The 25,283-nt window shown below is 34.8% G+C and overlaps 1 protein-coding gene across 1 annotated transcript in view; it reads right to left on the reverse strand.

Annotated features, from left to right (window-relative positions):
- LOC106138255 (nephrin) overlaps positions 1-22,848 on the reverse strand; it is a 108,607-nt gene extending 85,759 nt beyond the window's left edge. The window contains exons 1-2 of the mRNA XM_060944769.1: positions 22,761-22,848; positions 4,245-4,259 (exon numbers count right to left, since the gene is read on the reverse strand). Of these exons, the coding sequence (XP_060800752.1) occupies positions 4,245-4,259; positions 22,761-22,848 (103 nt within the window). The remainder of the gene's footprint in view (positions 1-4,244; positions 4,260-22,760) is intronic.
- Between the last annotated feature and the right edge of the window lie 2,435 nt (positions 22,849-25,283).

Below are 25,283 nucleotides of genomic sequence, written 5' to 3' on the forward strand. Positions count from 1 at the left end.
ACCTATAAGAAATATTTCAATTAAGAAAGGTTCTACTAACCTTAACATGGATTACGTAACAGCAGTAAACAGTTTATTTTAAACGCCCTACATTCGTAAAGTGAGAGTAAAGTGGCTGCTAAAAGGTGAAAAATAAAAATGTAAGACTGCAATACATAAAGTGTAAACGCAGGGAATTTTCCGGGTTTATTAAGGTATAACGTTGAAAGCCTGGTCTGTATAGTACCTAAGGGCTGAATATAAAAGTATTTAAGCGCAAAGATGAGCGCACTTTGTTTTACGATATTAGAGAGCACGTTTAGAAACATTGACAGTTAAACTCCATAGATATTGTGACTTGTATAGGGTATGTACCTATCTACCATGACGATGTTATCAATATTTTTTTAATCAAGTACGGGTTATCCTAAGCTTTGTTTATTTTTTAAATATAAATTCATTACTTTTTATGTTAATTTCCACAAATTATCTTTGAGATTGAGCTGCAAAAACCACAACTGCTTATGGAAACATTGTCTTAGTAAAAAAGTAGTTTACGTTAAAATAAAGACATACGTACAATAAAAATATACGTTCCAAATCACCAAAACTTGATTAAATAAAAATAACTAGTCAACTGGTCAATGTACTTATTACGAGCATATTCTTGGCCACTCTTTGTTGAATCAATAAGTAATCCCTTGTATCCAATTTTGAAAATCATTCCTTTTTTATGTTAATAATAAACTTTTTTTCTGGTGTCTATTATAAATAACGTCAGTGTTTCGAGGTAATAATCTAGATGTACCATCCAAGGCGAAGTTAGGAGATACTGAAACTAGGTATTGCCGTAAAAGCGAGTCATGCTTACGAGTATTTATGTCTGTCAGGTCAGGGCATGCGATATTTTCGCGAGTTAAATTTCAAAGAGATTTTATTTTTAGCTTAGAAAATTTCAGCGAATATTTTCCGCCTTGTTTTGTTCTTAGATATTCAATTTTAAAATTTTTGGTTACTTTATCATACGTACATTTTATTTACTCTATATTCCTTGCGGGATAGAAAAAGCCTGTGTTGAAAAGACTGAAAGGCCACGTTCAGCTGTGTAGCTTTATAATGGAATTGAGATTCAAATAGTGTCAGTTTTAAAAAGATTTGTAGTTAATCTTCATCTCATGGCATTTGGCAGCTGTGAATAAAAAAAAATACCTAAAGTTTTAAGTTGTGGGTTGGACCTATTTGGGTCACGAAGGTCAAATGCAAGACGCTTTGAGTAATATTAACTATGACTTCAGATTCATATTTAATGTACTTATTAGTTCTTCTAGCAAATATTTTCAAATATTCAGTTAAAGATAATTTAAAAATAAATTTAGCTGCTTCAACACTGATATTGACTTAAGTCACATAAGGTCAAATAAAATAGATAGCGTTGACTGAACCAAAAATACACCGTCTTAATCTTAACCAATAAGGCGCGTAACACGTACGTATCATCAATCTGGTCTAATAAGTATTACAAATATAATTTAGCACAGGCAACACCGTGTATAAAGCCTGTGGGATTCCACCAGATATAAGACAAGCACATTGAAATTTAATGCATAGATGTAGTTATAGATAGACCCTGCGTGTGTATAAACATAATAATAATCACGTCTTCATCACGAGAAGTTCGACTCTCTGGAGTTCGATCCCTGTTATGATGAACAGATCTCATCGAGTAATCACGAAATTTTCCCAAATGTAGGGCACAATTGGTGCCATGAACTGAAAAGATACATACATATGGTCACGTCTATATCCCTTGCGGGGCAGACAGAGCCAACAGTTTTGAAAAGACTGAATAGCCACGTTCAGCTATTTGGCTTAATGATAGAATTGAGATTCAAATAGTGACAGGTTGCTAAGCCCATCGCCTAAAAGAAGAAACCCAAGTTTTAAGCCTTTCCCTTAGTCGCCTTTTACGACATCAATGGGAAAGAGATGGAGTGGTCCTATTATTTTTTGTATTGGTGCTGGGAACCACACGGCAATTGAAAAAAATTCGCAAAAAACCTCTACTACCTCAATGATCTAAAACCAAACATTAGTCTATATCACTCCTCTTATAACAATACGACTGAGAAGAAGTACTTGACTTGCTCAGTTTTCATACAGACGCGTGAACATGCGGTGTCTATCTAGATTTATACCTGTGGCTACGTCTAAACTAGAATAAGAATATAAACTGTTTGTTTGTGTGGGTAATCTCTCGTATACTGAGGTTTTCCAATCACATCGTTCTACACACACATACAATTGATTGTCATGTTGGAACGAATGTATGTTCGTCACGTCTAATAACAACATATTGCCAGGTACAACGAACCTTAAATGAATAGCAGTAAGATGGCATTGTTTTTCGGCGTTATATAGTTAGGGTTCCCAATTATCCCAACTTATATTTTAAATTCGAAAGTTTTTTATTTGTTTGTTACTTCTACACGGGTTACTTATACTTGTGTACTATAATTAAGAGGCTGGAGAAGCACATATGGTAAGTTTCATCCCGGAAAAAATATTTAAATTCCTGTGAATTTGCGAGTATTCTTTTGTAGGTTCTAAACTCGTCGCTTTTTGTAGATAGCACTGAATTCACACCGCTAAGCCTTCAAATTACTATGGCATTTTTCGTTATTGTAACTAGGGTTGTCAATCTCATACATACATACATACATATGGTCACGTCTATATCCCTTGCGGGGTAGACAGAGCCAACAGTCTTGAAAAGATTGAATGGCCACATTCAGCTATTTGGCTTAATGATAGAATTGAGATTCAAATAGTGACAGGTTGCTAGTCCATCGCCTAAAAAAGAATCTCAAGTTTGTAAGCCTATCCCTTAGTCGCCTTTTACGACATCCATGGGAAAGAGATGGAGTGATCCTATTCTTTTTTGTATTGATGCCGGGAACCACACGGCATCAATACAAAAAATCTCACAAGTTATCTATTACTTGTGAGAAAAATTGACAACCCTAATTACAATACCGAGCTTATTTCGTCAGTGGTTGTGTGGGGAGACGTTTCGCAGACGATCTAATAAATAATTTAGCTTTATACTTGTTTGGTGTAAAAACAAGTGCAAGGGTGTTATCGGGTGTGATATGAGATTAAATTTCGCGAGATGTTATTAAGGGATTTTCCTTTAACTAAGGCAAGGTAGACATTTTTCTTTTGTTTAACAAGAAGTGTATTGAAAAAATGTGCCGTGTGGTTGCCAGCACATATAAAAAACAAAGAATAAGGCCACTCCCATGTATGTCGTAAAAGGCGACTAAGGCATAGGCTTATGAATAAGAGATTCTTCTTTTAGGCAATGAACTAGCAATCTGTCATTACCTATTTGAATCTCAATTCTAGGTATCATTAAGCTAAAAAGCTGAACGTGGCCAATTAGTCTTTTCAAGACTGATGGCCCTGTCTACCACGCAAGCGATAAAGACGTGACTATACTATAACTATATATAATATTCACAAAAAAAGAAAATCCCCAGGAAGTATAAATAACCATGCGACAAATTACTAGCAGAAAAGTATGAAACATAATTATTTTTTAGCGAACAGATAATATCTACCGTACAATTAAAGTGACTGTTATTGCCGCAATCACAAAGCAAAGAACGAGCGTGTCCCGTCGTGGGGTGGTGCTGTGCTCTGTGACCGCAATCAAGTTCATATCGATTACGTAGCATAAGTACTCAAGTTACGTAGCGAGGCATCACACGCACGCTTAGATTTTGAGCGCATTTGCGATTTTGGTCTTACCAAAATTATCTTCTTTTTTCTTAGCATTAGTTCCGGTTACATCCTCACCTCTCTGCAGAGGAATCCGAGGTGCGTCTTTTGACTATGATTCTGGATTGTGTGAGACAAGGTTTTACATGAAACGACTCCAGTTGCGAAGTTCGAAACTTCGCAACCTTTGCAGGGGAACCTAACCGTTATTGGATCATGGTTACACATCCAGTTGTCTGAATGTGCAGGTTTTCTCACGATATTTCCGTCAGCGTTAGAGCATCAGTTAGCAATCAAATTAATATACATAATTTAGAAAAGAGTCATTAATAAATGACCAAGCAACGATTTGTACTTATGTACCCACACGCATTACTTGCCTATTCTGAGCACCTTAACTGTTCCACCACCGATTAATATGGCAGGAAACGTCATTGCTATCACCAAGATAACTAATCAGATGATACTGATTTTATATGATTTACTAGCTATGCCCGTGACTTCATCCGCGTGGAATAGTTATTTTGGGCATCATTGAAGCCCTCAAGGATGAATAATTTTCCCCGTTTTTATTTTCACTCCTAAAGTTGCAGCATGATGTTATATAGCCTTAAGCCTTCCTCCATAAATAGTATATTAAATACAAAAATATTTTTTCAATTCGAACCAGTAGTTCCCGAGATTAGCGCGTTCAAACAAACAAACAAACTCTTCAGCTTTATAATATTGGTATAGATTATTACATGTTCTGTTATAAATTTATTAGCGCGTAAACTTTTTTTAAGTCAAGACATGTCGTAGCCACTTTGAGTCGCTTCATATGTTTTCCATACAAAGTTACAAAATCGCGTCGCGTCCCGTCTAGTCGGGTCGTAAGTGCGCTCATAGCTTTACGCGGTCTTCGCACGCGATCAAAACGGCTGTATTATACGATATTGCTCGATTTTGCGTGAGTAAATCGGTGTAAATATGAATGAAGTATCACTTTCGGTGTTACCAAGAAACCACTAGTAACACGCAAATATATTTCTTAGCGGATACTCGTACTGCCGAGTATTTAATACTCATAACCACAAAATACGTTAGATTCATAGTATTGGCGCAGAATATTCCTTAAACTGAACGTGAAGAAAGTAATGTATGTGGATGAAGAAGAAGATATAGAGATTGTGGTAAATAGGGATATGTTGTCTCTGCCTTTCTCAAAGGGAAAGAGGCATGATTTTATGTACGTACTAGGTTTTACCCACACATTCGCCCGCGTGAATTTAGTTCTATCTACAAAAAACGATTATTTAAAATTTAAGCAATGAACTAGCAACCCGGCTCTGTTTGAATCTCGATTCTATCATTGAGCCTAACAGCTAAACGTGGCCTACCAGTATTTTCAAGACTGTTGGCTCTGTCTACCTCGCAGGTGATACAGATATAGATATAGTCTTTAAAGATATATATATATATCTTTAAAGACTTTTTCTGTTGGGTCATGACCCAAGACAAAGAGGTCAAAAACGACCTGAAAATATGGACGGACATGATCAGAAATATCAGATGTAACAATCACGGATTTGAAACAGGCAAAAGACCATGTTGTCCGAAGCGCCTTCATGAAAGTCAGTTTATTGTGATCAGGACCATCAGTCATGACGATGCGAGGTAGAACCTCAAACTTATTTACTTTTTCAAGATATACCTATATTTATATAAATACAAAGTAAAATTTATATGTAACATTTTTTTTTGTAGATACCCCATATCAATAATAAAAGTGTACAATGGTACGAAAGGTATGTAAGGATTTTACAAGTAAGAAGTAAATTCAAAACAATTTTAATTCATAAAAACATTCCTGACGTCTTATAATCCTGTTGGATCTATTCATAAATTCACTCAACTTGTAAATTCTTGATACCGACAACATTCTTAACAAAATCAAAAGGGCTTACGCCATTACAGATTTCTCCGAAATGAAAGTTACTGTTACAATAAGTAACTTAAAAGACAATGTTTAGACGTAGTAAATAATAAACAGAATGCGACCTTTTTTATAACATATTGTTTTGTCACAAGTCACAACAATAGAATATAAAATCACGCGACCCTATCAGTCAAAAAAAGCAAATAACCTCAATCGCGCAAGCAAAGATTTCACGGATTGGAGCATATATACAACCTCCGACACAACATCGTTGGAGCAGCGATGCCCCAGGCATAACACCCAGCCTGGCTGAAGATCTTCCCTTTGGTGGTGGTCGAGCCGAATCATCGCTCCCGCTACAGTTTAATATTTTCCTGCAATACTTTTATCTTTATTGCATTTCAATTGCGTTTTATTTATTTATTTACGAATTTATGTACACTGCAGAGCAGACCCGAGATAGAAGACATGATGAAAGGGTGACTCAACATAATTGTTTATCTATGATTATTATACTAAGATACTAATTTATATAATAAATACAAAATTTTGTCGGTCTTTTACTTTGATTGCCAAACCGCTGGACCGATTTTGATTAAATCTTCGATTTAGAATTAATTTGAGGTAGACTAGAAAACTTAGATTCTGGAAACTATGAAAAACGGTTATTTAAACTCAACACAAGCAGAGCAGGGGGGTAAAAATATGTTGTCACATAATTATGTATATCAAACTTTATATTAACAAGCGTTTAAGACCGATATTGTATCTTTCTATTATTTTTCTTATAATGCCCAAAGATAGTTAACATACTTATATATAATCACATCTTTATGCCTTACGGGGTATACAGAGCCAGCAGTCTCACAAAGACTGTGAGTCCATGTATAGCTGTATGGCAATAGATACTATACTAGTAAGAGTATATTAGAGGAGGGGTAGGCAGAGACTTCTCTCGTAATTCACCCACTCTCTTACGGTCGATTTCGGGTAGGTACTCTTGTCCTTACCTTTTGCTAGAACGTCTCCGATTTGATCAAGGTACCTACGTTTGCATACTGATCGACACTTTTTGCTATGGCGCTATTCCGCGTTTAGCTCTGAATTATTTATTTATAAGGAAACGAATGCGGAATAAATAGACGTACAGCTCACCAGATGTATACAATGTAAGTAATTGAATCCTCAAAAATTCAGACTGGCCCGTTAGTCTTAGTCTAATTGAAATCTAGATCACAAAACAAAATGAATTAAAAAGGTAAAATTTTTGTATTTATGTTTTATTTAAAATTATTATCAATATTGTTATAATATTATTTTGTATATTTAAAAAAAAAATACTTTTTCAAATAAAAAAATGTTCGATTTTGTTATTCGATTTCGCTCATTCAAACGCTGTTATGTAGTTTGTTTCACAGCTTCTTTTACATTTAAGCCTTTGAAGCGATATGTATTTGTAATTAAAGTAACTAGTCTTTCGTAAACTTAGACCTCGCGATCACTTTAATTTTTAACTCAAAAAGTACTTAACCGATTTTGATACCCTACGAACATGAAAATTCCATGAACAGATCCTACACACAGTATAAACTTCATCAGAATCACACCACATCACTCGCTTCTCTTGCTTGGTCAATGATTAACATCAATTCATGATGAATTTTGTGTGAATCACTATGTGTCTCTGTCTGTTTCTGACAGCTTTTTTTTAAACCTCGCAACAGATTTATGATGATGAAGTTATTGCTTTTTCTATAAATAATTCGTTGGATCGCTAGTGAAAGATAAAGAAATAAATCACCACATTCCTATAATAAACCATTAAAGCATTGTGTGTTCAAATTTTATCTTAAACCTTTCCGTGAACGAATAATAAGAATGTCTTCACACACAATTCATTTCCACGCTTTATATGAGAAAAATATTTTCACGGCTTTTGATTCCTCTTACGTTTTTTTTTCTGAGAAAAAAGTAAAGATGGTTAACGTAGTGAGTAAAACATAAAATATTGTATATTGTCGTGTGGTTCTCGGTGGTTGAAATGAGAGTGTTTAGGAGTATGATAGGTTTAAAATTGAGTGACAGGATAAGGAACAGCGTGATAAGGGAATGTTGTGATGTGAAAAAAGATATATCAACAGGAAAAGAAAAGAAATGCTTAGATGGTCATGTCGAGAGGAATGAAAGCAGATTGACTAAGCAAATAAACAAAGGAAGTGTGAATGGGACTGTTGGAGTGGGAAGGCCTAGACGAACGTACCTTGATCTAATCGGAAACGTTCTAGCAAAAATGACTAAAATCACCGACTTGACAACCAAAATTAGTATGAAATCAGATTTAATATAACTAAATTAATTCTCGGTCGGAGTGGGAAGACCTAGACGAACATATCTTGATCAAATTAAGGACGTCCTGGCAAAGGGTCAGGTCAAGAGTACCCGAAACCGACGAGCTTGCATGAAGAGAGTTATAAATGTGGCTGAAGCAAAAAATGTATACAGGGATCGTGGCAAGTGGACAGATGTGGTCTCTGCCTACCCCTCATAGAAAGAGGCGTGATTAATGTATGTATGTATGGGAGACATAGTCCTAACATACACTTTTACTCTATATTGTAAATACAAAAACATAATTAAACTGAGATTTTACACAAGGCAAAAAAATTATAGCCGATTTTCTTTTTTTACTTTTAGATTGGCTTCCGCGAATTTGGACCCAACTACACGCGCGAATTTAGCGCTACCTTTAAAAATTACAGGTTTCTCGCAAATTCCACGGGAACTTTAGTTTTTAACAGGATAAAAAATATTTAGGGTATTTTTCCTTCCGTTCTTCCCAAGACTCAAAATTATGAATACCTACGCAAAATTTCAAGAACATTGGTTTAGTAGATATCGCGAGAAGAGTCAACAAACAAACAAATAAACATACTTTCGCATTTATTACATTAGATGGGATGAGGAAACACGAAATCATGAATAGAATGATATAAAGACGCCAGGAGGATGTTCACACGAATATAAAAGGTTATATAACTATGTTAAGGTTAGGCCTTTATGGCGTAGTGGTAGTACGCTTGTCTGTGACACCGGAGGTCCCGGGTTCCGGCCAGGGCATGATGAGAAAAGAACTTTTTCTAATTGGCCTGGGTCTTAGATGTATATCTATATAAATGTTTATTATAAAATATAGTATCGTTGAGTTAGTATCTCATAACACAAGTCTCGAACTTACTTCGAGGCTAACTCAATCTGTGTAATTTGTCCCGTATATATTTTATTTCAGGTAAAAGATAAGTACATACAGACAAACAATCACGTCTTTATCTCTTCAAGGGTTGACAGAGCCAATGGTCTCGCAAATAATGAAAGGCCACTTTTAGCTGTACAGCTTAATGATGGAATTAAGATTCCAATACTGACAGGTTGACAGCCCATCACGTCATAGACTCATCCACAATTTTAATAAACTCATCCCTTAGACGTTTTTTGTGATATCTATAGGAAATGAAGTCCTATTATATTGTGCCTAGAACCATACAGCTAATACAGGTAGATACACTTTCCAAGAATGTCGGCTCTGTCTACCCCGCAAGGGAAAACGTGATAATTATGTATGTATGATCCTTCCTCCAACTCCACTCCAACCTTCCATTACCCATTGTAATGTGACCACGTAGGAAGAGTCGTAAATGTTTCAGAGTAACTTTTTATATTGCAGTTCGAGAATGTGTTTTGTTTCTTCTGAAATCTTGTTTTTGTTGGCCGTTTGATGTTGAAATTGTGGTCGTGCGCAACTTTCAAAGGAGAACTGTAACTATTTTTCGTTCCGAACAAGTAATCGGTTAGTACGACATATTACGTGAGTAAAACTGATTTAAATAGCAAATTTATAGTTGTTTGTGCCGTGGAGGCACCAATTAAAAACGAATAAGACTAAAATCCTTCTCTTTCCCATGGATGTCGTAAACTGCGAGTAAGGGATAGGCTTTTAAACTTGGGATTCTTCTAAATACAACAACTGTTATGTAATTTTGAATATTTCTTTTTATGCGCGAAAAAGAATTTATAAACAAACATAAAAAATACAAGACAACTTATCGAATCCAGTACATCGCTTATCATTACTTTAAAACTTGACGTAGGCACTTGTTCCCAAAGTTTTGAAGCTGATTAAAACGACAAACACTTCAGCCAACTCTGTAATCGAGTTACCGCTTCGGAAAATTTATTTTAGGCATAACGCTATTTGTTTATTTCAAAAGAGATTATGTGAGATAAGCGCCATGTGGTTTCTGGCAGAAAAGATAGGGGATACTAAATATTTCATTCTACATTCTACATGTAAAAAGCGCTTGTAAAATAAACGGTACATATATTGCCAATCCATGTAAAAATATATTTTCTTTATTATTAAAATTTCATGTACTTACTTAAACTAATTACAACAATGTATTCTCTCTGCTACATTTCTATTCAAAGTTTGTATAGTTAAAGTTGACGTTGTTGAAGAAAATGCTGCAGTGCAGTTTGTTACCTCTATGGAAGCGGCAGTTAACTTAGTTTTAAGTAATCTATTTGACGTCAGTGAATGTTAAGAAATCAAAAGACATAAAAATTGTTAAGTGATATGAAGTGTCCCATAATAAAGAATAAAAGTTTTGAATTTGAATTCATGTTTAACAAATTGTTTAATGGCGTCTTCATCTGTTGTGACATGAGTCGTTTTTAACTTTAACAGGTTTAATAAGAATAACTACTTATTTTGAACTATGAATGTGGATGAAGCGAAGGAAGTATGCAGAGATCGTGGCAAGTGGAAAGATGTAGTCCCTGCTTACCCGTCCGGGAAAAGGCGTGATTTTATGTATGTATGTATGTAACTAGTTATTTATCTGGTTAAAAAATGAATCAAGTTTCAACTTGCGGGTCTGGTGTTTTCACTCTGGCAAACAGATTGATCCCGCCAACTGAACTAGAAATTATTGACAAGCAGTCCGTGAAAAGGACAGCCGATATATTTTACTCGCCTTTTTATTTTTACCTCGTCCGTTGTGGGCGGGGTATAAATTTAAAAATGTTGATATTCTTTTGTTTTTTTTTTCACAGATAAAAAAAATTATATGCTAGCTTTGCCGGTGAGAACAACCTATTATTTGTGTTCAAAATAGTCTTACTGGCTGGAAATATTTGACATTTAATTTTTTATTATATTTTAAGTTTTTTTTTTTTTTGGAAAATATACTTATTTCATATTGTTATGGAAAAAGACCAAAAAGCCTGACGGTCGTTCCCGTCTATCAGTCAAGTGACTACCAACATTGTATCATAAAGTACTAACAATACAATACCTAGCACATAGTATTATAACACGTATATTAATTAAATGGTATTCCAATTAGCCGCGTGTTTGCGCACTGAAACGCTAATCCTGTTACGGTGGCTCGGACCCCTAATTATTTATAGTTAATCCAATTAAATTTACACCCGGAATATCTTCGAGAACAATCCAATTGTTTCAATTGAACTTTTTTAACGACTGACCTGGAAAGGGATTACGGATAAAAGTATCTTTGGGAAAGTAATACTTAAAGTTATAAGAAAAAGACCACTTCTTCCCTTTCCCATGGTAAAAGCTACTAAGGGATAGGCTTGTAAACTTGGGATTATTCTTTTGGGCGATTTGCTAGAAATCTGTTACTATTTTAATATCAATTCCATTATAAGCCACACAGCTGAACATGGACCTTCAGTCTTTATAAGACTGTTGGCTCCGTAAGGGATACAGACGTGATATATACGTACATACATACGTATAATATGTATGTATATAAACTTACTTATATTACAAAAAAAAAAAAACTGTTTCGAATTCTACGCGAAAATAGTACAAAACCTGCAAACTTTTTCCAATCCAACTTTTCATTTCTGTTGAAATATCAAACTGTAGTCCGAAGTTAAAACCTGGACAAAATCCCAGTACAAAAAGCGGATTCACGTTGAAATCTCAATTCCGCTGATAGAAACATAAAGCCTGACTGAGATTAAGATAAAATGCGGTTACGCCTTGGTTATAAATCTTACAGAGATAGATAAAGTACTGGTCACGTGGAGTCGGGTGCCTTGATTATTTAAAGGGATATCGGGAGTCAAGGTGCGTTTAAAGGTGCGGCGACATCAGACACAAAAAATGATTTAAATCCATATAGTCTCTTATTGAAATATCGCTCATATATTATTCCATCCAATCCTATCATATTGATATATACATACATACATATCGTTACGTCTATATCCCTTGCGGGGTAGATAGAGTCTCGAAAAAAGACCAGTAGGCTACGTTCAGCTGTTTGGCTTAATGATCGAATTGAGATTCAAATGGTGCAGTGTATCATTGAGCTCGCCTGTGGTCATCAGTCAGGAATCGAAGTTCAGGTTATTACAGGAAAGCGACCGCCATTTAACTCCTGAACGTTAACGCTACTATGCTTGCTTGAACCGTAATTTAGGATGATTTAAAAAATATGCATTCAGTTGTCAAAATATTCTCACGATGTTTTCTATGACCGCAATGACTTTGGTTTATATTGAAACGTACCTACTTGTACACTAAGTACGTGAGTCAGATTAAAATTTAAAAAAATCTAAATTTTTATTAATTATTTTGGGACATTTCAACATCACTTAATAATTGTCATACTTTTGGTTTTTTCACAACATCGGTTGGCGTCAAATAAATTACTTAAAACTAAGTTTACTGCCGCTTCCAAAGTATTTCAATCATTGGTATTTTCCTTACTCCATTTATCCGGCAGGTCTCATAAAAAGTGCGACAAAGTAGCTAACACTGTGTGTAACGGGCCTTAAAGGGAATAAGAACAAACCCTTTGCCATTCCATTCCGTAACAGAGACACTGAAAATGTTAGTCTTATAAACGACTTGCAACTTTATCTTCCCGCCCTAAATCCTTTAAAGGAGAATAAGTGTAATTACGTCTACAAATTACCACGAATTAAATCCTATGATCAACGACGGAACATTAAAAAGGCGGTTTTTTGTAGGTCAAGTTAGTTCCGTGTACGGCAGCCGTTTCGTTCGTAACGTTTAATTTGGAACTGCTTTTAGCGTTTCTAGAAATGTTCGTTATTTAATTTTTAAGATTGGTACAAGTGACTAATTAATTTTGATGTTTTCAAGTTAGTTTCGTCTGGTACTTAGTCAGCAGGATGTTTATTAGTGAAAAAGAAAGGCGTATAAATTCTCCCGTTCAGTTTTACAGATTTTTTCTTTCTGATGATTTAATACGTACGAACATACATATAGTTATATGGTTGGCCGGTAGATAATGCTCCTAGCATTAAGTCCGTATATATTTTTGTCACGGCACTTGCAGAGTAGACAAAGACAACATTCTTGCAAAACTCTGAAAGGCCACGTTCAGCTGTTTGGCTTAAGAATACAATTGAGATTCAAATAGTGGTTGCTAGCCCATCGCCTACAAAAGGAATCACAAGTTTATAAGCCTAACCGTTATACGCTTTTTCAATTTTTAAACTATCAGAAAGCCGGTAGTTTAACATGGGTTAAAACATAATTTAAACTGTAAGTCTGCAATGATCATGGACGTTTATTTAGGGGTTAAAGGAAACATGCGAGTATCCGATAAGCTCCTGGATTTATTTTATTCATAGGTTCCAGTGAGGGTCCCTGGCTAGTTACATTGACTTGCAATGGAAATAGACTAGTTTTGTTTGAATGTTATTTTTTTTTTGGCCGTGTGGTTGCTGGTACCATAAATAAAACAATTGGACCACTCCATCTTTTTCCCATGGATGTAGTAAAAGATGACTAAGGGTTTATATACGGCGTGGACAGATATCATCTTTAATATGGTCAATATCTCTACTAAGCAGCACTCGATTCGTTCACTACTTTATTTATGTTAACCACCAAGATATGCTATTTCTTTGCCAACAACTTTTTTTACTGTTTCTAAGGTAAAATTCTAACTAATTTTAATCAATTTAATTTCTAGTTAAGATGTTATGTCTATCCTAGAATTAATCTTTTCATTAGAAAAACTTATAAACTCACTTTGTACTCAATTTGATTAAAAAAAAACATACATACATACATATGGTCACGTCTATATCCCTTGCGGAGTAGACAGAGCCAACAGTCTTGAAAGACTGAATGGCCACGTTCAGCCATTCGGCTCATTGATAGAATTGAGATTCAACCAGTGACAGGTTGCTGGCCCATCGCCTAAAAAAGAATCCCAAGTTTGTAAGCCTATCCCTTAGTCGCCTTTTACGACATCCATGGGAAAGAGATGGAGTGGTCCTATTCTTTTTTGTATTGATGCCGGGAACCACACGGCACAAACAAAAAAAAAACATAAGATTTATTTATACTAATATCGTAACAGTCTATGTGGACAGTCGTTAAAAGATTACTCTCGAGTCGAGAGTTTTGTGTTTTCAAATAAATAGTTCCTTTTTACTCGTGGAAGCCCATCGCACACCATTGGACCCTGTGTTTGACATAAGGTCAGATTTATATCTTGAGCACAGAAAGATCGGTCCGATTTATACTCTTTGGTAGACAATGCGCTTAGAGTTTTGGCGGTGAGAAGGTAACAAAAAATATATTTGTTGAGATTTTCCTTGTCCTATTCTGTGGTGGTGTCTAAACGGCGATTTTCATACTGTAGGTATGATAGCAGAATTTTGTGAAATTTATAATTTCTCTGTGTGTGTTGTTGCCGTGTCGTTTCTCATGGTTCGTTTCCCATGGATGTCGTAAAAGGCGACTAAGGGATAGGCTTACAAACTTGAGATTATTTTTTAGGCCAGTGGCTAGCAACCTGTCAATATATTCACCCATTTACCCCTCAAGGGATATAGACGTGACAATATGTATGTATGTTTGTAAGTATGTTTCTTTGTCATACCATGTTTTGTGACTAAATTTCGCCAGCGGCTTTGTCTATGAGTAAGTTGTCTTATTTGTGTTAGTTTGTTATGTTATTGTTCACCTTAATATACATTCCAAGTCTTATAGTGTCATCAGCATTTAACTAGATTACGTTGGGGACACATTCCAGATAATTTTGGAGTGCAATTTCAATCACTTGAGATTACTAGAGTATAAAATTTTCATATTAATTATCTGCCACCTTAATTAAAAACGTTTCAGTTTTAATATTCGTTGAGCAAATAGTAATATTAATGAGAGTTTCGTTTAAAGAGTTTAGAAGAGAAAGCTGAATTTGAAATGAAATATCGTGATCATATCGGGAACGTTCTGGTGAAAGGTCAGGTCGAGAGTATCCGTAAGCGATGCATGAAGGGAATATGAATGTGGATGAAGCGAAAGAAATATGCAGGGATCGTGGCAAGCGGAAAGATGTGATCTCTGCCTTCCCCTCCGTGAAAGAGATTTGATATGAAGAGGTCATGATCCTCATCTGTGGTCAGTATTAGCCTTATAAACACAAATTAGTGTTGCCAAAAAATTATGTAAAAATTAAATTTATTTTATGCGTCATGTGTAGGTAAATAATTTTTCGACTGATAGATATTCCACTTGTTAATTATTTTGTAAGGAAAGGAAAGTAATTTACAGATTGTTTTACTTTCTCAATTTAGTACTTGAACATATAAATTATAACAAAAAAATAACGATGACTCGTAAGTTTCAAATTTCCTCACCTTGACATACATTAACTCAACGAATTCAGATCATTATCATAAAAAATATAAGTGACGCTCGAACGAGTTTACATTCCAAAAAAAAAAAGCAAAATAACCGTCGTTTTAATTAAAACAGAAGGCTTGAATATTCCCGTTTTTTTTCTTAGTTGATAATCAGAAAGCCTGAGGGCGAACCGAAAGACTTGAGAGATTTCCTAATTAATTTAACGGGGAGTTTGTTGCTAAAAAGGCTATTAAACCCATAGAAGTTTCCTTTACAGTGTCATTCGGAATTATTACCGTCAGGATGATTGGTCGAAAGCTACAATTGTGAACAATTAACACCCTCACAATTAAGTTTTATAACTGCCCTTAAAACATTGTTTGAGAAGATATTGCATAAAAAGTTATGGTAACGAGTTCAGGTTCTCATATTTCTTAAGGAATAAGATCTGTTTTTTTTTTCTACCGGTTTTGGGTTAAAAAGTGAATTTCCTTTCTTTTAACAAATGAAATGCGACATACTTAAAATCTATAGCTTACTAATCTATACTAATACTATAAATCTGAAGAGTTTGTTTGTTTGTTTGAACGCTCGACTCTGATTGTTATTAACGTTAGAACTAACAATTGTTTTATTTATTTGAATTTATTATTTAAAATTATCACTTAGGTATCAAGTTATCCATGACTACCGTAATTATTATAATGATTCTTCTCTTTAAAGGGAATTTCATTCATTCAATCCAATATACTCAGTTACAAAGTCACACAATGAGTACTGGAATGCACTTATAAGTAATAAAACAATTGTTAGTTCTGACGTTAATAAGAATCAGAGTCGAGTCGAGTGCATGCGGGAAGGTCAGAATATTTGGGGCTATTAATGCGGTTGATAACTCAACGTTATGCTTTTACGAGGAGATATGCCGTGTGGTTCCCGGCACCTTGTAGTGAACAAGAATAGGACCACTCCATGTCTTTCCCATGGATGTCGTAAAAGACGACTAAGGGATAGGCTTACAAACTTGGGATTCTTCTTTTAGGCGACGGGCTGGCAACCTGTCACTATTTGAATCTCATTTCTATCATTTAGCCAAATAGCTCAATGTGGCCTCTCAGTCTTTTCAAGTCTGTTGGCTCTGTTTACTCCGCAAGGGAAATATACATGATGATATGTAGTTAATAAATAGTGTAGTTGAGTAAATACAGTGAATTTGTGTCTTGTCTTTTTCCATCTCCGTTTGATGGTATAGAGACAATATTGGCTTTTCTTCGATTCAACCAAAAACGTCTCGTTGTGATTCGTTCGAGACGGGTGCAAACTTCTACTCGAAAAGAAACGGCATTATGGGTTATTTTTGAGACGACAAATTTGAAAACATTTATACAGATACATACATACACACACGTCTATATCCCTTGCAGGATAGACAGGGCCAACAGTGTTAAAAAGGCTGATAGGTCACGTTCAGCTGTTTGGCTTTATAATAGAATTGCGACTCAAATAAATGACTAGCCCATTGCCTCAAAGAAGAATCCCAAGTTCATAAGCCCTTAGTCGCCTTTTATAACATCAATACCGTATACATACTATTTTATTGGAATGGATTATTATGAAAGCCATTTGATAAATGTGAATGTACAGTTTTTGTTTTGTATGGGTTACTATGTTTACGTTATGTCAAAAATGAAGGGGAAAAGGTTATGGATTTTGTTGTTAGTGTATAATGTATGTTTATCCATCCCATGTTTACCCGGAAACACTTATTATGATTACAATACGGTACTACTTATAAAGTATGAGTTTTATGGTAAATCTATTAGACTAAGCGGTTCGGTAAGTGATATTGCAAATATGGAATGGTATTAAAAGTTTATGAACGTTGATAAAATGTTGCATTGTAGTTTGTTCCGCCGTTTTTTTACAATTACGTTTTGATGATGTGTCTATCCCGCAAGGTAAAATGTATCTCTCTTACATATAAGAACTAAAATATATTAAATTTTTCTACAAAAAACCGGATCTTATTCATTAAAATGTCAATATAGCTTTAATATTAAGTAAGTACCTAGATAGTATGTGCCATGTGGTATTCGGCACCAATAAAAAAGCATAGGATCACTCCTTCTCTTTCCCATGGATGTCGTAAAAGGCGATTAAGTGATATGCTTATAAACTTGGGATTCTTCTTTTAGGCGACCAGCTAGCAACCTACTAAGTGATACCTTGTATCCAATTTTGAAAAAAGAAATCTATTCTATCTATACTAACAAAACACCAATTAATTACCAGCAGCTAATAATAAATGTCGTACCAAAATCAAATACAAACAATTGAGTGATTGATTCACTCTTTCTGGCGGGTCGTAGCCAAAGAAGTTCCGTTATTCCTCCTTATTCAGCTTTATTATAACAAAAACGGACGAGCAAATATTTATAATTTTACATACATACATATAGGTACGTCTGTATCCCTTGCGGGGTAGATAGAGCCAATAGTCTTGAAAAAAAGGATGATAGGCCACATTCAGCTTTTTGGCTTGATAATAGAAATGTGATTCAAATAGTGAAAGAATCTCAAGTTTATAAGCCTATCCCTTAGTCGCCTTTTAAGATATCCATGATACAGTGATAGTCCTCCTCATTTTTCTATTCATGCCAAGAACCACACGGCATTATTACTTAATATCCCTAAACTTAAAACATTCCTTTCACTACAGACATTAACTTTAAAATCCCGACTGTCGAACTAAGAAAAACCCTATAATGTAAAAGTTGGAAGGCGTCTCTAAATAAATCTCCCAACGACAGATAAGGGTCCGACGAATGGGCCCCTCTTAGTGCAAAACAAAACGGGCAAGACAGAACGTTAGGAGAGAGAAAAAAATACTCTGAATGGTCATTATTTTCCTTCCTTTGTAATTCTGAGGAGAGACTTTTTGTCCGGCTTAGCGATGATCTTATACACTAGATTTTCGCGTTTTATATAACGCGATAGATAACGGATTACAAGTTTCGGAGACCGCTCCAGAATGATTGCAATTTTTCTTTTAACGTTTTTAAATGTCCTTTAGATGAGTACACTTAACAGTTAAATTTATGCAGTTGTATTAAAAGTCACCTTGTATATAGGTACGGAACAAATTACACAGATTGAGTTAGCCTCGAAGTAAGTTCGAGACTTGTGTTTCGAGATACTAACTCAACGATACTATATTACTATATTAACGATAATAAATACTTATATAGATAAACATCCGAGACCCGGGCCAATCAGAAAAAGTTCTTTTCACATCATGCTTTGACCGGGATTCGAACCCGGAACCTCCGGTGTTATAGACAAGCGTACTACCGCTGCACCACAGAGGCCGTCAATGTATGTATGTATTCAAATAAATCAAAATACAGATACAACAATTAGTATTAAAATAACTTCTAAAAAAAAGCTTACATTTTGACCACTACATGACCGGACTAACCACAAGATCGTAATACGCGACCACATTATATGAATTCAAATCAATTTGAGTAATGGTAAATGTAATAGAATTTGCTAGAATAAAGCACAGATACCTACAATATTGTTATAATATCAAATTTCTAACACAAACATCACGTCTAGCTTTCGGGGTAGAATATAAGCCTAAGACTTGGTCATATGAAGCTGGTGGAATTACGTTTCGGAGAAAATGATAGATTTAAAATTCATGGTCTAAAAGAAGAATCAAGTTTAAATGGCTTTTCCTTGGTCGACTGTTACGAAAAACAGCACATACAATGTTTTTCGATTTAAAACCAGAATATAAGTTTTTACTAGATGAGTGTATTTCTTTCCTTTAGTTGCCTTTTACGTCATCTGCAGTAAACGCATACCTAGTGTGGCAATATATATTATAATATATATTGCCACACTAGTTACGTTATAACGTACTGAGAATATTTATTAGACCAATAAAAAAAAAGAATAAGATCACTCCGTCTCATTCCCATAGATGTCGTGATAGGCATCTAAGGGATAGGCTTATGACTTTGGATTCTTCTTTTAGACGATGGGCTAACAAATTGTCACCATTTGAATCTTATTTCTATCATTAGGCCATACAGCTGAACGTGGCCTAACAGTCTTTTCAATTCTGTTCGCCCTGTCTATCCCGCAAGGGATATAGACGTGATTATATATATTATACAGTTAGGTTTTCTATAAGATAATACAATTTCGACGATTAAGTATAAGCGGATAAGAAACTTTAGTGAAGTCGTTGATATAACAACTTGAATACTTTAGACGGCCTGAATTTAGATTTCCAAGATTTATCGGAATTCCACAGACGCAATTACTTCGAACTCAAATATTTTCCATTAATAATTTTGTATTGTTTTGGAATTTTTGTTTAAGGTCAATCAAATTGTTATGCAAACATACCTAAGGATACTTTTTATTTTTGACCGGGACTTCTTTATACTTTTAGAAAATGTCTGACTCGCTAACTTTTTTACTAAGAAACAGACATACATATATATACATTTAGTCACGTCTATATTCCTTGCTGCGTTCAGCTGTACGGCGGTAGTTAGCGTGTAAATTAATAATATTTTAATACGTATATACATACATACATACATACATATAGTCACGTCTATATCCCTTGCGGGGTAGACAGAGCCCCAAAAAGACTGATAGGTCACGTTCAGCTTTTTGGCTTGATGATAGAATTTAGTGATAGTGACAGGTTGCTACCAAATCGCCTAAAAGAAGAATCCCAAGTTTAAAAGCCTACCCCTTAGTCGCCTTTTGCGACATCCATGGGAACGAGATTGAGTGGTCCTATTCTTTTTTTTTATTGGTACCGGGAACCATACGGCTAATATTTTAATGTAAAATTTAATTATTTATTTATTTATAATCTGCAATGTACGTACACTAGATGGCCATTTATGAAGGTATTACAATGCCAGTTATAATGGAGATATTATAATTAAATTATTATTACAATGATGGTTTTACGAGTATAAAACATCGCAGTCAATAAACAATTTTAAATTTTTCTCATCTATTTTATCAGATAAAAATTAAATAACATACATTGTTAAATAAAAGCTTGTGAATGGCATCAGAGGCTTTACACAAACGGACAAATACATCCTCTATGACAGCGTATTAATATAACCAAGCCGTTGTGATGTCAAACATTTTTCACTACATTTCGTATTCGCGACACGACCGGAGAATTCTGCTGCATAGTAATATATGAATGAATAACATACATACATACATATAGTCTATATCCCTTGCGGTGTAGACAGAGCCAACAATCTTGAAATGACTGATAGTGACAAGTCGCTGGCTCATCGCCTAAAAAAGAATTCCAATTTTATAAGAATATCCCTTAGTCGCCTTTTACGTCATCCATGGGAAAGAGATGGAGTGGTCCTATTCTTTTTCTATTGGTTTCGGGAACCACATGTCACCCGGGAACCACACGGCACCAATTGAAATTAAATTTTATTTAGCAGCGGACGAAGTCGCAGGCTAGCTAATGTATGAATAACGTCACGATATTATGAACCGTAATATCGTCTAAGCTTCTTTTTGTTATCTGTTTTGTTTGAAGACGGACCTCGGAGATTCCACTAAGCCGCATTTAATCTGAACCCTCGGGATCTCTTTGACCGGTTTTTTCCCGATTCGCAACTTCAATGTCGCCGAGTTTGTTTTCATATTAATTTGCATACGTTAACGGCTTTGAAATCGTATATTTCAATGAAGAGTTTTTAAAAGAATATCGTCTGGGTGAAATGAAATACTGAGGAGTTTTTAGATTTTTTTTAATCGACTTTGTACATGGAAATTCCGTATTCGAATTTTGTTTTTTTTTTTTAATTAATTACTCAATTTAAACGGGGTTTCAATAATCAATATTCTGATGGAAATCTTCAAAAATTTACCGTTTAATTAACTGCTCTCTGCTAACAATTTCAGAACGGTTCCACTACCATTTCAAGGTGATATAACTAGTCTAGACGAAATATTTTTGTCATAAAAGCCTTTGAAAATATAAACAGCATGACTTTTAAATATCACATCTGTTTTGCTTACGGGGTAAACACAACGCTTATGTAAATGATTAATTCAGATTATTGAAGTTCAGTAAGTGACAGGTTGTAAGCCCAAAAATACCAATTGGAAGTATCTTATAGTAAAAACCAAATGAAATACGCCATCTTTTCTATAAGACACTATAAAAAGTGACAGTTTTCCTCAACAGAAATAACAAACAGATGAATGAGTGAATGAAAAATGAAGCACGGAACTGGAATGTCGTAACGTTTAACAAATCATAATTAATCATAAAGTTTATTAACTAGAAGTGGCATCTTTTATCTTCAATTTTGCTCAACTGAAAGATAAATGTCTATTAACATTCAATTTTAATAAACCATTTCTTCCTAATTACCGTTATGAAACAATTTCAATTTTGGCTTATAGACTTGTGGTTACTTTTTGTGAACATATCTGAAGTTCAATTCCATCATTATGTCATGGCCTTTGAGTAATCTGATCATAGGCTCTTTTAAAGACTAGACTCTATGTTCTGTCAACCCCGCAAAGGATATAGTCGTGGTTATAAGTATGTTTGTATGCAGTATGTTTGTTCTCTTACAGAAAGAATGAGGGTAGTTAGGTATATAGGTAGCTGAAGACCCAGGATAACATATAGGCTCTGGCCGCTCCGTGGAGAGCGGCCGAGCCGAGGCCGCCGTGGAAGCGGCCGCCGCGTCAGGAATATGAGCGAGGGCAGCTCACACTCCTGGCAACAAGCGGTAGGCGATGGCACCGTGTGGTTTTAGTGGGTTCAAGCCCCATATAACCCGTCCGGCTTCCCGTAGCCGGCCGGGTAGAGGAAGCTCTTTCCACACGTAAAAAAAAAGGATAACATATAGGCTACTTTTTATCCCGGAGTTACCGCGGGATTGATAGGGTTTCCATGCGGACGAAGTATTATATTAACTCTAATATTATATAAATAAGAATAATATAAAGAAGAATTAGGTACAAGCACGTAGACTAAGTGTTCTTGACTTAACCCTTTATTTGTTAAATATTGCTATAAATTTATTAATTCAATCATAAGACAGAACCAACAGTCTTGAAGAGACTGATAGGCTACGTTCAGCTGTTGGGCTTTGTGATAGAATTGAGATTCAAATAGTGACAGGTTGCTAGCCCATTATAAGCCCATTCCTTAGTCGCCTTTTACGACATCTTTCAGAAATGAAATGGAGTGATTCTATTCTTTTTTATATTAGTGCCGAAAACCACAAGGCACTATTGTTATAAAAAATTACCTTAATTATAAAAATCAAACAAAAAACTCACCTGGACTAATATTGTTCTGCATCGCAGAAGGTGAATTGGTAACGGCGAGCAATAAGAACGCTACCAATGTCTTGTCAATACACCCGACATACATTATGTTTTTATTATCTAGCTAATCATTGATTAATATTTATTATTTACACTTGGACATTTACACTTCGATATATTTGTTTGGCTAAACTCCGATGCGGCACTGAACGGCGTCCAAATCTGTAACAAAACAAGTTGTGATTTAAAAATGGGTTTAATATTAGTATTGCATAATTTTAAAGTGAATATGTCAGTATGATAGCTTATTTTCAAGTGTTGCGTTGTATTTATACTATTTATAAATAAAACAGGCATTAAACGCGCATGTAACATCGAAATCGGTCCAGAGATTTTTCATTTTATTCCTTACACATAAACTTTTTGCAAAACATGTTAAGATTAATAAACGATAACCTCTTTATTTATTTTTAGCCACGAAAATAAATAACTTTATTTATAGACAGACAAAACAAAGCCGATTTGTACCAGCTCAGTGGCTTGCAAGTTAACAGACGGAGCGACATTTAGATATTGCATTTTGCGAATACCCGTACATTGGATTGGATACGTTAAGACGAGAAATAAAGGTTACGAGGAATAAAAACGTATGAAATTTGATTTTTTACTTCATTAGTCTTGATTTACATCAAATTTAGCTATATCGTTAACAATAACGGTGAGTATAAGTAAGTATAGAAGTAGTAAGTGGTGAAACGAATTTTACTTAAGTCATGTTTGGGTTTTTTGATGAAAAGGTATCCATGTTTAAAGGTAAGTGTGTGACGTTGGTAGTTGGGTAGTTGAAAGAAATACATATATTCGCGATAATTATAATAAAAATATTGAATATAAAAAATAAAAATATTGAATATTAGAAATTGACCGTTTTATAAATTACTAGCCCGCGACTTCATCCGCATGGAAACCCTATCAATCTCGCGGGAACTCCGGGATAAAAAGTTATATGTTATTCTGAGTCTTCACTTCACAAACATCCATACTGACATCTTGATATACTCACAAACTTTCGCATTTACAATATTATATTAGGATTTTTAATAGTTAATTAATTGACTTTATTTCTTAAAGTATATACATCGAACTAACCAATAGGTACCTTTTTAGCATAAGAAATGTAAAAAAAAAAACGGTTGCAAAACTTTTAGAATTCCCAAGTTTCAGTTTATAACACTTCTGTGGATTTACGATACTTAGTTTTTATTCGACAGAGCAGTTTTTCTGGATCCCGAGAGTTCGAAGTTTTCACTATTCCTATTTATGTATCGCGTCGTAAACCCTGAGTAATGTAAGAATTCTGTTAGTCTTAGAGGTTTTAATCGATTTTTTTTTAAGTTAAACGTACATACATAAAATCACGCCTCTTTGATGAAAAATCGCCGAGCTTGCATGAAGACAGTTATGAATGTGGATGAAGCAAAGGAAGTATGAAAAGATTGTGAGGAGTTCCTGTCTATCCCTCCAGGAAACAGGCGTTTATGTATGTATGTATGCATAAACTGAACGGGGATTATACCCGGGACCTGTGACTCAGAGGCTACCTCGTCTATATCCCTTGCGAGGTAGACAGAGCCAATAGTGTTGAAAAGAGTGAATGGCCATGTTCAGCTATTTGGCTTAGTGATAGAATTGAGATTCAAATAGTGACAGGTTGCTAGCCCATCGCCTGTAAGAAGAATCCCAAGTTTATGTTACTTATGATCCATTCCAACTTTAGCTGGGAGCCACACGGCACTATAGAATAGTTAGTTTATTGAAGAATTAAATTATATAACGATGTTGCTTTTTAATTCGCTACACGAGATCGCGAAAGCTTTTCAGAAGAAAGTAACAAACATTTTTATAACTAAATTGCAACACTGAAGTTCCACCTTATTTTAAGAGTAACTTTACAAAAATACGAGATGGTTACAAATATTTCAAAATAAACAGTGTTCATTTTATTGCAGTGTGAACTACTTCCCTTGAATATTTATCTTGTTGCAAGAGTACCTAATGTCTGAGTGCATTCGCTGGTATGCGTAAAATGCAATATGTTTTTGCATGGTTATTTATAAACATACTTTTTGTGTTTCTTGTTGCGACTGTTTACTGATTTTGTGCAAATGACTTATGTAATAAATGGGTAAGTTTTTCGAGTAAACAAAGTAACAAGTACTAAATTTTATTTTAAGCCTACATTTATAAATGGATTTTTAAAATGTAATAAAAATAAAATGTGTAGGGCCCGGCACTAATAATAAATAATAGGATAACTCCATCTCCTTCTCATAGAGAATTTTTTCTCATAGTCGTAAATTCGACTAAGGGTTAGGCTTTTAAACTTGGGATTGTTCTTTTGGGCGATGGACTAGCAACCTGTCACTATTTGAGTTTCTATCTACCCCGCAAAGGATATAGACGTGATTTTATGTATTTTATTAGTATAGTATGAGGGGTATGTCTCCATCTGATCATGAATATTTTTTTAACGCGAAAAAA

Source organism: Amyelois transitella, chromosome 6 (genome assembly GCF_032362555.1).
Source record: "Amyelois transitella isolate CPQ chromosome 6, ilAmyTran1.1, whole genome shotgun sequence".
NCBI classification, from domain to species: Eukaryota; Metazoa; Arthropoda; class Insecta; order Lepidoptera; family Pyralidae; genus Amyelois; species Amyelois transitella.